This window comes from Lynx canadensis, chromosome B1 (assembly GCF_007474595.2).
Source record: "Lynx canadensis isolate LIC74 chromosome B1, mLynCan4.pri.v2, whole genome shotgun sequence".
NCBI classification, from domain to species: Eukaryota; Metazoa; Chordata; class Mammalia; order Carnivora; family Felidae; genus Lynx; species Lynx canadensis.
In genome coordinates this window covers 35,840,089-35,853,897 of record NC_044306.2, presented here as the reverse complement: position 1 = coordinate 35,853,897, position 13,809 = coordinate 35,840,089, and the positions used below count along the sequence as shown (strand labels likewise).

At 50.1% G+C, this 13,809-nt stretch overlaps 1 protein-coding gene across 6 annotated transcripts in view; it reads right to left on the bottom strand.

The window, feature by feature from the left end:
* Positions 1–13,809, bottom strand: part of GFRA2 (GDNF family receptor alpha 2) — a 97,486-nt gene that overhangs the window by 65,073 nt on the left and 18,604 nt on the right. For all 6 annotated transcript variants that reach the window (XM_032592850.1, XM_032592849.1, XM_030312470.1 and 3 more), the window contains exon 4: positions 748–1,102. In XM_032592850.1, coding sequence (XP_032448741.1) covers positions 748–1,102 — 355 coding nt within the window. The remainder of the gene's footprint in view (positions 1–747; positions 1,103–13,809) is intronic.

The following is a 13,809-nucleotide window of genomic DNA, read 5'->3' as shown; positions in this document are numbered from 1 at the left end:
CTGCTCCTCAGAGAGCACAATGTTCACCTCTCACACCCAGGTCTTAGAACTGAGCGCTGGGTGCAACAGGGACTCAACAAATGCTTAACAACAAACAGGGAAGACATAAGAACTATACAGAAGCAAATTTCAACTCACAGTAATGACAACCGAAAAAAACCTTGCTAATAATCAGGCTATGCTTATCAAAATGGAGTATACACCAGGCTCTGTGCTAAGCTTCTGACACACATCATGTCACCTAATCCTCACAATAACCAAATGTGGACATTTTTACTCCTGTTTACAGGTGAAGGAATGGCAGCGACTCGGGAAATTTTTACAACTTGCTCCGAGTCACACAGCTAGTAAGTAGAAAAGTCAAACCTGGGCAGTCAGACTCGAACCCACACCCTGCCCCAGCACCAGAATGGCTCTGCTCTCCGTGTGTAAGGAGCTGCCTCTGCGATTTAGGAGAGCCCCATCCTGCCCGCCACATGACCTCAATGGAACATGAGGTGGCGGTTTCCTTCAGGAGTGGGGCCAAATTCACTGAAGGTCCCTTCTCAGCCCAGCAGGCTCTAGGGTCTATGAAATTCTATGCTCGCTGGGTTGTTCACCGTGGATTCCCACAGTGCTAAGCACGAGTGAACACAGAGAAGGCAGACAAACCGTAAACGCGGGTCAGAACGAGCAAGCGGATGGCAGGTGTCTGCGCGCGCACGCCGGGGCCCGGGAGCGCGGAGCGGGGGCTGCGGGCGGGCATACCGGCACAGGTGGTCGGTGCGGCACACGCCGCGGAGATCCAGGCAGTTGGGCTTCTCCTTGTCCTCGTAGGAGCAGCTGGGCAGGATGGTCTGCCGGCGGCGCTCGGCGCACGCCCGGTCTCGGCAGGAGCAGAAGAGCATGCGGTAGGTGTACTCGCCCGGCACGCGGTCGAAGAACTGGCGCAGGGCCTTGTGGCACTTGCGGCGGTTGCAGCGCTCCGCGGGAGAGATCTCGCGGTTGCAGATGGAGATGTAGGAGGAGCGCAGCTTCTTGCAGTTGTCGTTCAGGTTGCAGGCCTTGGCGGCATCCAGGCAGTGGTTGCTCTTGGCACTGGCCACCGGGTCTGCCCCTGTCCCTGGGGGTGAAGGAAAGGGAGGTCACGGGCCTGCTGGGGCACGGGAAGACCACCGCCATAGGCCCACTGGGCACACCTCCCAGGGTTCAAGATGCCCTCTACCTCAGTTTCCTCCTCCGTGAAACGGGTCACCCAACAGGCAGTAAGGATTAAAATGGGGGAATACACAGCTTAGGACAGCACCTGGTGCATAGCCAGCCTTACCTGTGGTGAGTCAAGATGATGAGGAATGTTAATCCAGGCTCATTTAAAACTTACCACAACCCAAAAGGCAAGCAACTAGCGGGGAGTGGGTTGCTCAGTGGGTTAAGTGTCTGACTCTTGATTCCAGCACAAGTCATGATGTCACGGTTTGTGAAATAAAGCCACCCAGCTCTTTGCTGACACTGTGGAGCCTGCTTGGGATTCTCTCTCTTCCTCTCTCTCTGTCCCTCCCCGACTCGGGTGCCTGCTCTCTCTCTCTCTCTCTCAAAATAAAAAAAATAAACATTTTTTTTTTAAAGGCAAGCAACTAGGTAGGTGTTCATGCCCTGTTCACAAAAGTGGATAATGGGAAATAAAATGACTGGTTCACGATCACACAACTGAGTGGCAGTTGAGGCAAGATGGGCTCCCAGGCCCCTGAGCACCCTGCAATGGCACACTTGAACAGGCTTCTGCTCTGGGTACTGCTGGCATTTAGGGAGGGACAATTCTCATCATGGGATCTTCAGCAGCCACCACTACCACCACCCTCACCCCTACCACAGGACCACTGAAAACTGTCCCTACACATTTCAAAATACCACATGGCAGGGGTGCTACAGCAGCTAGTTAGCATGGAGAACCCCTAAAAAGGAAGGTCCAGGTGGGAGCCCCGGAAGTAGAGGTAAGAGGCTGAAGTCCAGCCTCAGACTCTAATGGGGCTAAGCGCATAACCAACTAAAGGGCGCATGTGCTAGATGTTGGGACTCGGCCGATAGCACCATGGCCTTGAGCTCTGCCATTGGAGTGAGATGTCTTGGACACGAAGCAGGATTCCCACAATCTGTAAAGTTCCCTTTGTGCTGGCTACCCCATCCCACAAGTCTCGGCTCTTCTAAGGACCACCTGACCCTCCACTGCCAGCTGACCCCACCCACAGTGCCTCTTGTCCATCCTGATGACAGACTGGAGGGAGGCAGGAATCCAGCCCATACATGCCCACCTGAGACATTCTGGGGAGAGCCGGATGGGAGGCCACCTAGCCCTACCTCTTGATTTTACAGCTAAGGAAACTGACGCAGTGAGTGGGCAAGGCCACCCAGCACACTGGTGGTAAACCAGAGCAGGAACCAGGTCATGCCAACACTGTGTACACCAGAAGAATCATCAGCTTAGGTTTTAAGATGGATGAGCCTTAGCCTTTTCACTCATTCTTCATCTAGCCAGTATTTCCTGAGCACCATCCACTTCATGCAAGGTCCTAGGAGGTGGTGGGAAGGACGCAAACTGAGGCAAGCTAACACCATGCCCCACACCCCGCCTCCCGTGGCCAGCCCAGGTGTCCGAGCATTCCCAGCACCATTCCTGGTGTTCAGGTCTCTTGGTCATTAAAGATCTAGCAAACCCCACCTCTGCACAGCCCTCTCTTGGCTAGGTGCTGTGTCAGACAGAAATGTGTAAGAGGAGGCCCCATTCTCAAAGAGCTCACAAATGTAGCTAGGAAACCAAGAAGCAGTAGCATAGCAGTTAAGACTGGGTGTTATAGAACTGAGCCATCTGTATTCAACTCCTGGCCCTGCTACTTACTAGCTGTACAGCTTTGGACAAATGACTGAATCTTCCTTTGCCTCAGTTTCCCCATCTGCAAAATAGTACCTACCACATAGCACGGTTGTGAGTGTGAATGAGATAGCTCATTTTTTCCTCTCTCCTGCATGATAATTTTGCTCTGTCTACTAGATCATCCCCATCAGCTACTATATCACCCATCTTTAAGGGAAAAAAGCCTCCTTGTGACCATATAGCCACCATTAAGGTAATCCTATTTTTCTGCTCTCCTTTAGAGCAAAAGCTCTCAAAGGAGTCATCCATACCAGCGATCTCTTTCTCCCCTTCTGGTCTCACCTGGACCCACTGCAGCCTAGCGTCTGCTTCCCCCTCTTGCCAGTGGTCAGGGATCCTGGGGCTTCCTCTTCCTCAGCCCATCTGGACACTAGACACAGCAGGTTACCCCATCTGGCCCTCTTTCCTCACAGTCTTGCCCTCTCCACTGGGCTTCCTGCTGCCACCCTGCATTCACCTTCACAACTATCCACCTTTTCCTCCAGGGCTCAGCCCCTCTTCTCTATGTGCACCCACTTCCCAGGGCACTCATGGCTTGTCCCCAGCCAAGCCTCCCTGTGAGTACAAGATTCACACGTCCAGCTGCCTGTTTACTTGCCCACTCTACCTGAAAGGCTGACACTGCATCTCAACCTTAACAGGCCCCAAACCAAACCCACACATTCCCCCCAATGCTGCTCCCCCACCCCAGTTCCCCTCATCTGTATGAAAACAACTCACCCTCCCACTAGCTCAGGCTAAAATTCTAGGTACTCCCTTGACTCCTCTCTCATTCACACACCACGTCAGAAAAACCAACCAGTTCCACCTCCAGAATACATCCGGGATCCAACCACTTCTCACCGCCACCGCTGCTCCCAGTGTGGTCCAAGCCATCATCACCACATCCTGGCAAGAGCCTCCTTCCTAGGCTCCCTGCTCTATCCTCGCACCCACCCCACCCCCTGCCTCAAAACAATCCTCTCATCGCAGCTGGAGTGAACCTTCTAGAACATAAGGCAGGGAGATAATGCTCCTAGGCCTCAAAGCTTCCTATGGCTTCCCCTCATTCAGAGGCTTGGGCCTGGTCTTCAAGGCCCTATATCTGTGCTGTCCAATATGGTAGCCACTAGCCACATGTGGCCATTGAACCTGAAACGTGGCTAAGCCCAAAATGAGATGTCCACACCAGATTTTGAAAATACACTCCAGATTTTGAAGATTCACTAAGAAAAAAAATAATAAAGCATTTCATTAATAATTTTTTAGTTTAACTATATATTGAATCAATAATATTCTGAAAATATATTAAGCAAATGTATGGTTAAAATTAATTTTACTTGCTTCTTTTTACTTTTTTAATGTGGCTATTAGAACACTTAGAATTACATAGATGACTCATATTTCTGTTAGCCAGCACTGCTGTATGTGACCTCACCTCCTCCTCCTGGTCACTTCCTCCATTCCAGCCACACTGGCCTCCTTGCTTTTCCTGGAATGTGCCCTGACCTCAGGGCCTTCGCACTTTCTGCTTCCGCTTCCTGGAAAGCTCTCCTCCATGACCTTTCCTCACTTCTTTCAGGTCTCTGCTCAAATGTTACCTTATCTGTGAATCCTTTCCGACCATATACGTAACAAGAAGTCACTCCCTTTACCCTTTCTCTGATCTCTTTTTCCCACAACTCATCACCATCTGCCAGAGTATACACTTCCTTAGTCATTTGTTTGTTTGTGTTACATATAAACTCCATTTGAAAGCAGGGGCTTTATTGGTTGTACTTACTGCCATATCCATACTTCCCAATGCCTGGTACATGGTAGGTGTTGAATGCAAATTTGACGAGTGAAAGAATAAATGTACTTAGAACAATATCTAATACGTAACAAGTACTTAGAAGTTGTTGGCTAATACTATTAAAGAAGCCAAACTGATGTGGAGCCAGCAATAGTGGTCAATACAAGGCCATGTCTAATCAAGTATCAATGTAAGGGCCCAGTCCAGAAGGACTCAGATGTGAAAGTCAGGAGACAATGGATGAAGACTGGGCCTCACCTCGACACCCTGCCAACAACAGCCCTAGAATGGCAGAAAAAGTTCCCTCTCTTCTTGTTGTGAAAGCAAAAGGGGGATTAAGGCCAAAAAGGAATCAAGGTTGGTTTTCAACTCTTTACTAAAGGCCTACTAGGTGCAAGCACTTCCCCAGAGACCCAGCTGGAGACAGGGGAGTGGCCCATGGCAGTGCTAAGCTGTGCATCAGGGAAGTCAGGGTGCTGTAGCAGCAGAGAGGAAAGCATCCTGCCCAGACCAGGGGTCACAGAAGCAGTGACATCTCGGCTGAACCTACAGGATGAGTCAGAGGAAGCAAAAAGAGTAGGAACGGGGTCCCAGGCCAAGGGAACAAAGAGCTGGGGCAAAAACTGGGAGGACCTGACAGCAATTCAGGATGCCTGGACACAGAGACCGAAAGTGAGGCCCAGGAGAGCACAGCGAGCGCTTGTCCCCGGTGGGGTGCGGCCTCCCAAGCTGTCCCCTAAGCTGCAGCCAAACCAGCCTGCCCACATCGAGATCCAAGGACGCACGTCCACACAAAGGCTATTCTGGGGGCACCACCTCTACACCAGCCAGGTTGTTCTTCTGTGTTTCTTGCACCTGTCAGGATGCTGGCGGGCAGAGGGGAAGAGCAAGCAAAGCAGCCTGGGGCGGAGGTGGAGGAGAGCAGAGAGTGAGGATGGAGGGGGCCCCCAAAGAAGAGCAGGGCGACATCGCACGCGGAGCAGCAGCTAATTTAGGCCCGCGGCTGCTTTTAGGTTCCCCAGGTGCCCTGTTCCTGCTCCTCTCAGCGTGTTCCTGAGCTAATGCCGCTGTAATTACAGCCTCAGTGCCTTCCATTTGTAGTCTGAATAGTGAAAGCTTGTGCTAGGGGGGTGGGAAATGTAAACCCCTGGGCCAAAACTTGGTAAATTTCCTAGAAAAAAAAAAAAAAAAAAAAACAATAAATGTGGCAACAGTAACAGCAATTGCCTAGTTACAGGGAAGATGCCCCTTCTGATCCTCCCTGAGCAGGTACCAGCCCTGTGGAGAACGGACCCAGAAGCTGGCCCAAGCACGGCTTTCCCTACCAGTGAGGAAATATGTGCCGGGGGAAGGCAAGCCCACCAGACAGCCCCTTCCCACATCCACTATCTCTCCTTCACCACTAAGCGCCTCTCCCATGGGTTCAGAAGGCTTTGTTTTCTCTTCAGGAACCCCTACTGGGGGAGGAAGGAGAAATGCTGGATTGCAAACAACAGCCTCACCCAGTGTGGGCCTGAGCCCCTGAACTAAAATGTGCAAAGGGCAGGGAGGGAGGCCCCTGCTACCCCACCCCTCCGTCCCCCGCAGAGACCACACAGGAGCTGAGAAGGACCCAGGAACTAGAAGTTCATTGTAGGCCTGGGCCAGCCAGCTCTCCACACTCACTCTGCTCCTACCCACGCGGGTCTCCCACGCCTGCCGAGAGGAGCCCAGCTGGGCCAAGGAGTAGATGAGAAACAGCTGCCTCAGGGTGTGTGAGTGGGGATTGAACCATGCCTGGTACTTTTCCAAAACCGCAGTGAACTCAACCTCCCAGCTCCAGCCCCTGGGGACACGGCTTGGCTTTTTCACGCCCTTCACGCCCTTCCCTTCCTGTCCCTCCGTGACAGCAGGGCCAGGAAACAACTGCAGAAGGGCTCCCTCACCCCAGCGAAGCCTCACCCACCTCCCCTCTTCCCTCCAGGGGGGCTCCCCTGAGCCAAAGACCATGTGTCCCTGGATCGTCAAACTGGTATCTTTAAAATATCCGTGTGACACCATATGGAGATGGGCTCACCACACAGCAGTCAAATTTCTCTTTCAAATCTCTTAATTCTCAAATGAAATCTTTAAATTTCTCAATTGACTCACTTTTTTAAATTTTTCAATACCTACCCAGATTTGTCCTAAATGATAACATCTATGTTAGTTCTGCATTTTTCTACTATGTGTTAAAATGCACTGCTATTAAAATAACAACACTGGGTGGCTCAGTTGGTTGAGCATCTGACTCTTGATTTGGGCTCAAGTCATGGGATTGAGCCCCGCATCGGGCTTTGTGCTGACAGCATGGAGTCTGCTTGGGATTCTCTCCCTTTCCTTCTCTCCCTGCCCCACCCCCACTCACACACTCTGTCTTTCTCTAAAATAAAAATAATTAATTAAACAAAATAAAATCAAAGTATTCTTATGCCCATCTCCCATTCCCTCAGCAGTGTGCCTGGTCAGTCTGGTTGGTCTGGTCAGTGGGAGGGAAGTAACTGATTTACAGTCAAGGTTCTTAAATTTCATTGCATTGGTTGAGTCACTTGAAGTGCCTGTTACACACAAATGCACAGGCCCCATGCCTTTCTGTCAAGAGCTCTATGGCTGGTCCCTAAGAAACTGGATTTCACAAGCTGCCCTGTGACTCTGAGGCTGCCTTCCAAAGTTGCAGAACCACTGACTTGGAGCACAGGCTGAGTTGCCAATGCCCATTCCTCAAATATGCACACATCCCACCCAGCACACCATTTACCAAGCCCACCCTCAGCAGAAGGCAATTTGTAGAGCATGCCTTCTGGGGCTTCACCACCCCCCCCCACTACCCAAACAAGAAGCTCATCAAGGTAGACTTTCTAACAACCAACAGGCCTCTCCCCATGGGAACAGAAATAAGATGCTCACCATTCTATGATACTTGCAGGCTAATGGGTCCTCGGGTGTTTCTGCTCCCTTTCTGGCCTTCCAGGAGTCTGCCAGCCTGGTTGCTTGCCCCTAACCCCTTTTCCAGCTGCAATGTCCAGCCCCAAGTCCACACTGAGCCCCTGGGCACCCACACAAGTATAAGACTCTGACGGCTACAGGGAGTGAGAAAGCTCCCATCCCACCTCGTTTATAAACAGGCTAAAAGGAGTCTACCCTGGCCCCATGCAAACACAGCATGTATACACACAGAAACACGCCCATATATACAGGGGTCACAGCCACACCGGCTGCCTTCATGCACAGCCCCCAATTTCCTATCAACTGCCAGTCAGTCACACAGCTGTCAGTCAACAAATATTTTCAGATACTGACCACACGCTCTAGAAATCCAGCTGCGAACTGGAAAGACAGAGTCCCTTCTCTCCAGAGGCTTTCAGTCTAGTGAAGACCAGTAATAAACATATAAATAGTAAGGTAATTTAAAGTGCTGATGGGGCACCTGGGTGGCTCAGTTGGTTGGGCATCCGACTTTGGCTCAGGTCATGATCTCACAGTTTGTGGGTTTAAGCCTCGCATCGGGCTCTGTGCTGACAGCTCAGAGCCTGGAGCTTGCTTCAGATTCTGTGTCTCCCTCTCTCTGTCCCTCCCCCACTTGCACTGTGTGTGTGTCTCTCTCTCACACAAATAAATAAACATTAAAAAAATTAAAAACAAAAATAAAGTGCTGATAAGTGCCATGAAGAAAATACATAAGGAAATTCAGAAGAGAATGACTGGGGTCTGGAAGGGGCTGTCCTAGGAGGTAACATCCAAGTTGAGATAGAATGATGGGCAGGAGTAAAATGTGCAAAAAATCCAAAGTAAGAGAATCCCAAGCAAAAGGAAAAGCAGGTGCAAAGGTCCTGAGACAAGCATGACCTTGGTGTGTTCATAGGCAAAAGGAACCATAAAGTGGCTGGAGCTTCCTTAATGAAGCAAAAGTAAAAGAAGAAGCCACAGGTGGTGGTCTAGGTAGAGTGGTAACTACAAAGATGTCAAAAACTGAGCCCATTCGGCAAACAACTTAGAAAACCAACAGGATGGGTCAGATGCTGAATAGGAAGAAAAAGAAATCCTGGAAAACTCTGAAGTTTTGGGCCGGAGCACCAGGTAGATGGTGGAATCACTTTGTGAAACAGGAAAGACCTAAAGGGGAGAAGGAGGGCAGAACTGAACACATAATTCTGTTTTCACTGAAGTTTGAGGTGCCTACTAGATGTCCAAGTGGAGATACTGAAAAGGCAGAAGAATCAATGAGTCTGGATTGCAGAAGGGACATCTGAGCAAGAGGCATAAAACACCATGACTGACATGGAAGCTATTTAGTGTCATAAGACTAAATGAGGTTGCCTAGTTTGAGGGTGACAATAAAGAAGAGGAAAGGGGTCAGGACAAAGCCTTGGACATCATCATGTAGTGGACATTGGGAGGTGGTGGAAAGTCAGGAGACACTGGGGTCATGGAAGCCAAGACAAGAACTTCAAAGAAAAGGACAGTCAACTGAGTCTAAATAATTAGGGACATAAGGGTGAGCAGAGAGGCCATCAACAATGAGATGTCAACAAAACAAACTAAATAGGGATGGATGGAAGGCAGGAAAGGTGGGGAGCTAAGGGGAGCCCATCTTCCCTGTTGGGCTATAGCCATCTGCACCATCACCTCCACACCCCTCAGCCTCATGAGGCCATCCACACCCAGCCACCACTCAAGATTCCCTGACGGAGTGGTTCCCAGGGAATCCCAAGATTCCCAACACGGAGCACTCACTACATGTAAAGCACTGCTAAGAGAAATGAACCAAACCGGCAATGCTCCTGCCCTCCTGGAGCTTACATTCTAGTGGAAATGAAGAGATTATAATCAAGTAACAAATGGAAAATTACCCTTGGCCTGAGGCTCGCTCCACAGGCTTCACAGTGTCCCTGCTGGGGGCCAGGCTAGTGATTATGAGCAGGAACTCTGGCCCAACTGGGAGGCAGAGGACCTAGCAGGGCCATCAACTAGCAGAGCAAGCATGTGCAGACAGGTTATGTGACCTCTTTGAGCCTCATTTTCCTCACCTGCAAAATGAGGATAAAACACCCAGGCTGCCTACACACAGGACTATGCTAAAGATTAGACTGGATAATGTAGGTAAAAATGCCTCACACAGTTTCCGGCCCATGGCACATGCACCATAAATGCTTGTTTAAGAATGTGTTCCCCGGCTGGAAAGATCTTCCCCCACATCTCTGTTTTCATATAACCCTGCTAAAAGAAGTCCAACCCATGCACCTCTTGCCCCAGCCTCACACACGACACCCGAAAGATAGAAGGGTCCCCAGTCACTCACTGGTGAGCAAGAGGCAGACTTCAGAGCGCCCTCTGCTCATCCAGAAGCCTAAGAGAGCAGCACCTCCAGGATCTTCCTCTCAGCTGGGAGCGGTGGCCAGGAGCCCCATACCATCTGCATGAATGCATCTGCATACCGTCAGCTTCCCCAAGAGATGACCTTGCACTCCCAGCATGCGTCGCCTGCCAGTCCTCTGTCCTCACTCAAGGCCCAGGGACCCAGTGGGACCGCAACCTTCATTCCCCCCACCGCTCAGGGTGCCTCCCCCCGCCCCCCACCAAGTGGCAGTGCTAGTCCAGGCTCCCCACCTTATATCCTCAACCTTCTCTGGGACTCTCCCCTCACCTCCATCCCCACACAACACGCAGCTACCCCAGCATCCTCCAGGGTCAGCTGTATTTTTGGAAGCAGACCAACACACCAAAAGTCAATTTGATGAATGGCAAATTCACTGAAAATCGATTCCAAAAATCGATTGCTTTTTGAATATCATTTTATATTTTGTCAAATCTTAACCACTGTTGGTATGCTTTCTCCAATTCTTCAAAAGGCATATTAGGCTTAATTTTGTGTTTTAAGCAATTAAAAATTAAAATTTCATTATCTCACACTTTAAGGGACTTTTTCAGCCACTTTTGAGGGTTCTATGTCTTTTTAAATGTAGTTTGGGTGGGTTTGTTTGTTTGTTTAATTAGGATTTTTACCATGCTCACACCAGTTCCCACAACAGCATATCAGCTTTAATTTTGTATTTATAACAATTAAAAGCCAAAATTGAGGCATTTCATATTGATGTGATTCACCTGTACCTTCATCAGCATTTTTTATTTGTGGTGAATGGACACAGGATTGGAAGCACCAACCATAAGCTAAATTTTTTTACTGATTATGAAATAAACTTTTCTCACCATAAGAAGTCCTTCTTCACAAAGAAATTCCAAAAAGCCACCTACAGTTGCTGTTTTTACCTTGCTACCTCACATCCTCTTTTCCATCCTCCCCAAATCAAGCTTCCAACCCACGGCCCCACTAAGGACACTCCGGTCAAGGTCATTAGTGACCCCCATGCTGCCGAATGCCATGGTCATGTCTCTAAACATCTCTAACTTGACCTTTTGGCTACATTTAGCATGTCTTACCCCTTCCTCTCTCCTGAGACCCGTGCTTTTCTTGGCTCCCCCTGGTACCCTTCGCACTGGCCTTCATCTCAGCCTCCTCTGCTAGCTCTTCGTCCTCTGCATTGGAGAGCCCCCACCTACCTCCCCCACGGTCCACACACTCTCACTAGGTGACCTCATGGGTCCAGAGCTTTAAACACCATCTATATGCTAACGACTCTCAATCTATATATCAACCCTAACCTCTCCTCAGAACTCCAGGCTTACATCCAACTGCCTACTTGGCATTTCCAGACAGAGGTCTAAAGGTCTGACTAGTATCTCCAGCCTACTGTGGCAGACAGAGAACTCTCCTCCCCCTTCCCCATCCTGATATATGGCAGTCCCATTGTTGTTCAAGCCTAAATTACCACAGTTGTCCTTAGCTCTGTGCCACCACAGATCCCAGATCGTACACCCTACTGTCTTAGGACTCTGGCCAGTGCAACAGCCTCTAACTGCTCTCTGGCTCCCACCGCTGCCCATGCCCCTCCCTGCCCCATGATCCACTCTGTCACAGCGCAAGAGTAAGCTTTTCAAAAGCATAACTCGGGGCGCCTGGGTGGCTCAGTCGGTTAAGCGTCCGACTTCAGCTCAGGTCACTATCTCGCGGTCCGTGAGTTCGAGCCCCGCGTCGGGCTCTGGGCTAATGGCTCAGAGCCTGGAGCCTGCTTCCGATTCTGTGTCTCCCTCTCCCTCTGCCCCTCCCCCGTTCATGCTCTGTCTCTCTCTGTCTCAAAAATAAATAAACGTTTAAAAAAATTAAAAAAAAAGAGCATAACTCATACTGAGGTTTCTCATCACTCTTAAAATGAAATCCACAGTCCTTAACTTACCTGCAGCATCCCAGTGATCTGGCCCCTGCCTGCCTAGGTGCCCAACCTTCCAAACCACCACCTCCACCTCACTCGCTGGGTCCCAGGCCCCACCCTCCCTCACAGTGTCCTGCCCTGGGGACCTTTCCCTAGATGTGCTCTCTGCCATTCCACAGACTTCCCATGGCTGGATCCTTCCAGGGAGTCAGATTTTGGCATTCCCAATCTGGATGACCCACCAGCCACCTCTGTCCTGTCCTCCTATTTAATCCTTGCATGCCATTCAGCCCTATCTTTCTGTTGTTGCTGTTAATTTGTTTGTTGGCTTGTTTTCTGTTTTTCTCTGTCTCAGGCTAATCGAAATAAGCTCCATAAGAGCAACAGTCTCCCTTGCCTTGTTTGTTCACTGACATTTCCCCAGCACCTAGAACAGGGCACAGCACCCAAGGGATTTTCCTGGAGTCTAAAGAATGAATTCACATACACATTGCTTCTGCAGGAGGGGACGGAAGCATCCAGAAGATGACATAACCTCCACACTGTAGGAAGCCCCAAAATACACATACAGAGGTTTAGTCCACTAATTATTTTTGTTAATCACGTGAAGATAGCCTTCCCATCCTCTAATGTCCCTCTGTATTCACCCCTGTACCAGTGTTCTCAGGGCTTCCCTAGGAGGTAGAAAAGAGGGCTGAGGGCAGTGATTGTTCCCCTGACAGAAGGGCCACATCACCCCCTCCACTTTTTCATTCCCACTCAGGCACAACACACACACACACACACACACACACACACACACACACACACACCACCTCACACACACATACCACCCCACATATACATACACATACCAATTCATACACACATTCCACTCCACAAAGACATAACATGCTCACAGTGCACATGCGCACACGCACACACACACACACACACACACACCTCCCTCCACACACTCTGACCCCAGTCAGACCTGTTCCTTTCTTTCAATAGCCTAGGGGTTAAAGGAGTGCATCAACAGATATGGTTGGAAGAGGCATTCCCAGGGCAGTTACCCAAAACCTGCCTTCCACCAGGATAAATCAGGTGAGTATAGTTCATGGCTAAGCCAGGAGCATGCTCAGGGGGTGGAGAGGGAGACAGAACCTTGCAGAGCCATCTGAGAGCCTCTAAAGAGCAGAGTCCCGGCCCAGAACCACCCCACATCCCCACTGCTGGCAGAGCCTGGCTTATATACCCAAGGGGAAGCAAGTAGGTCCCCCTGGGAGATATTGTTTTAGAAGTACCAGAAAATGTCTTCACCCCAAAAACCTCGTCCCAACCATGACATGTCAAATTTTACCATTACAAAGCCTTTCCTTGGGGTTAAACTTTGTTCTCTCCTGTTCTACTCATTCTTTCTTTCCTTCTCGCCTTCTTCTTTGGACACAAAGGCAATGAAACATGAAGTCACCAACACCCTGCTCACACCTTAGTACAAGCAAATCCTCCCACCCACTGACAGGAGCCCGAGTCACCAGCACTGATAGGAGAGGGGAAGAAATGAAACACAAGGGGGAAACACCTTGGCACCCCTTGATGGGGAGGCTGGCCTCCTCCCAGGTGTTCCCACCTGCTGCTCAGCATGGCCGGAGTCACTGCTCACCCGACCCCATCCACCTAGTCACCTCCCCTCTCCCTGTCCCCACAGTCCCCGTCTGCCCCACCCCACACCAGCTCTCCCTGGCCACCAGATGAATTCTTCCCGAAAGGGAAGGTGTAAGAGGTGACAGAGCTGCGGCTAAAGCCCAATTTTCGTTGACACTCAGAGACTCTGACAGCTGTTAGAAGAAAAATGTGAT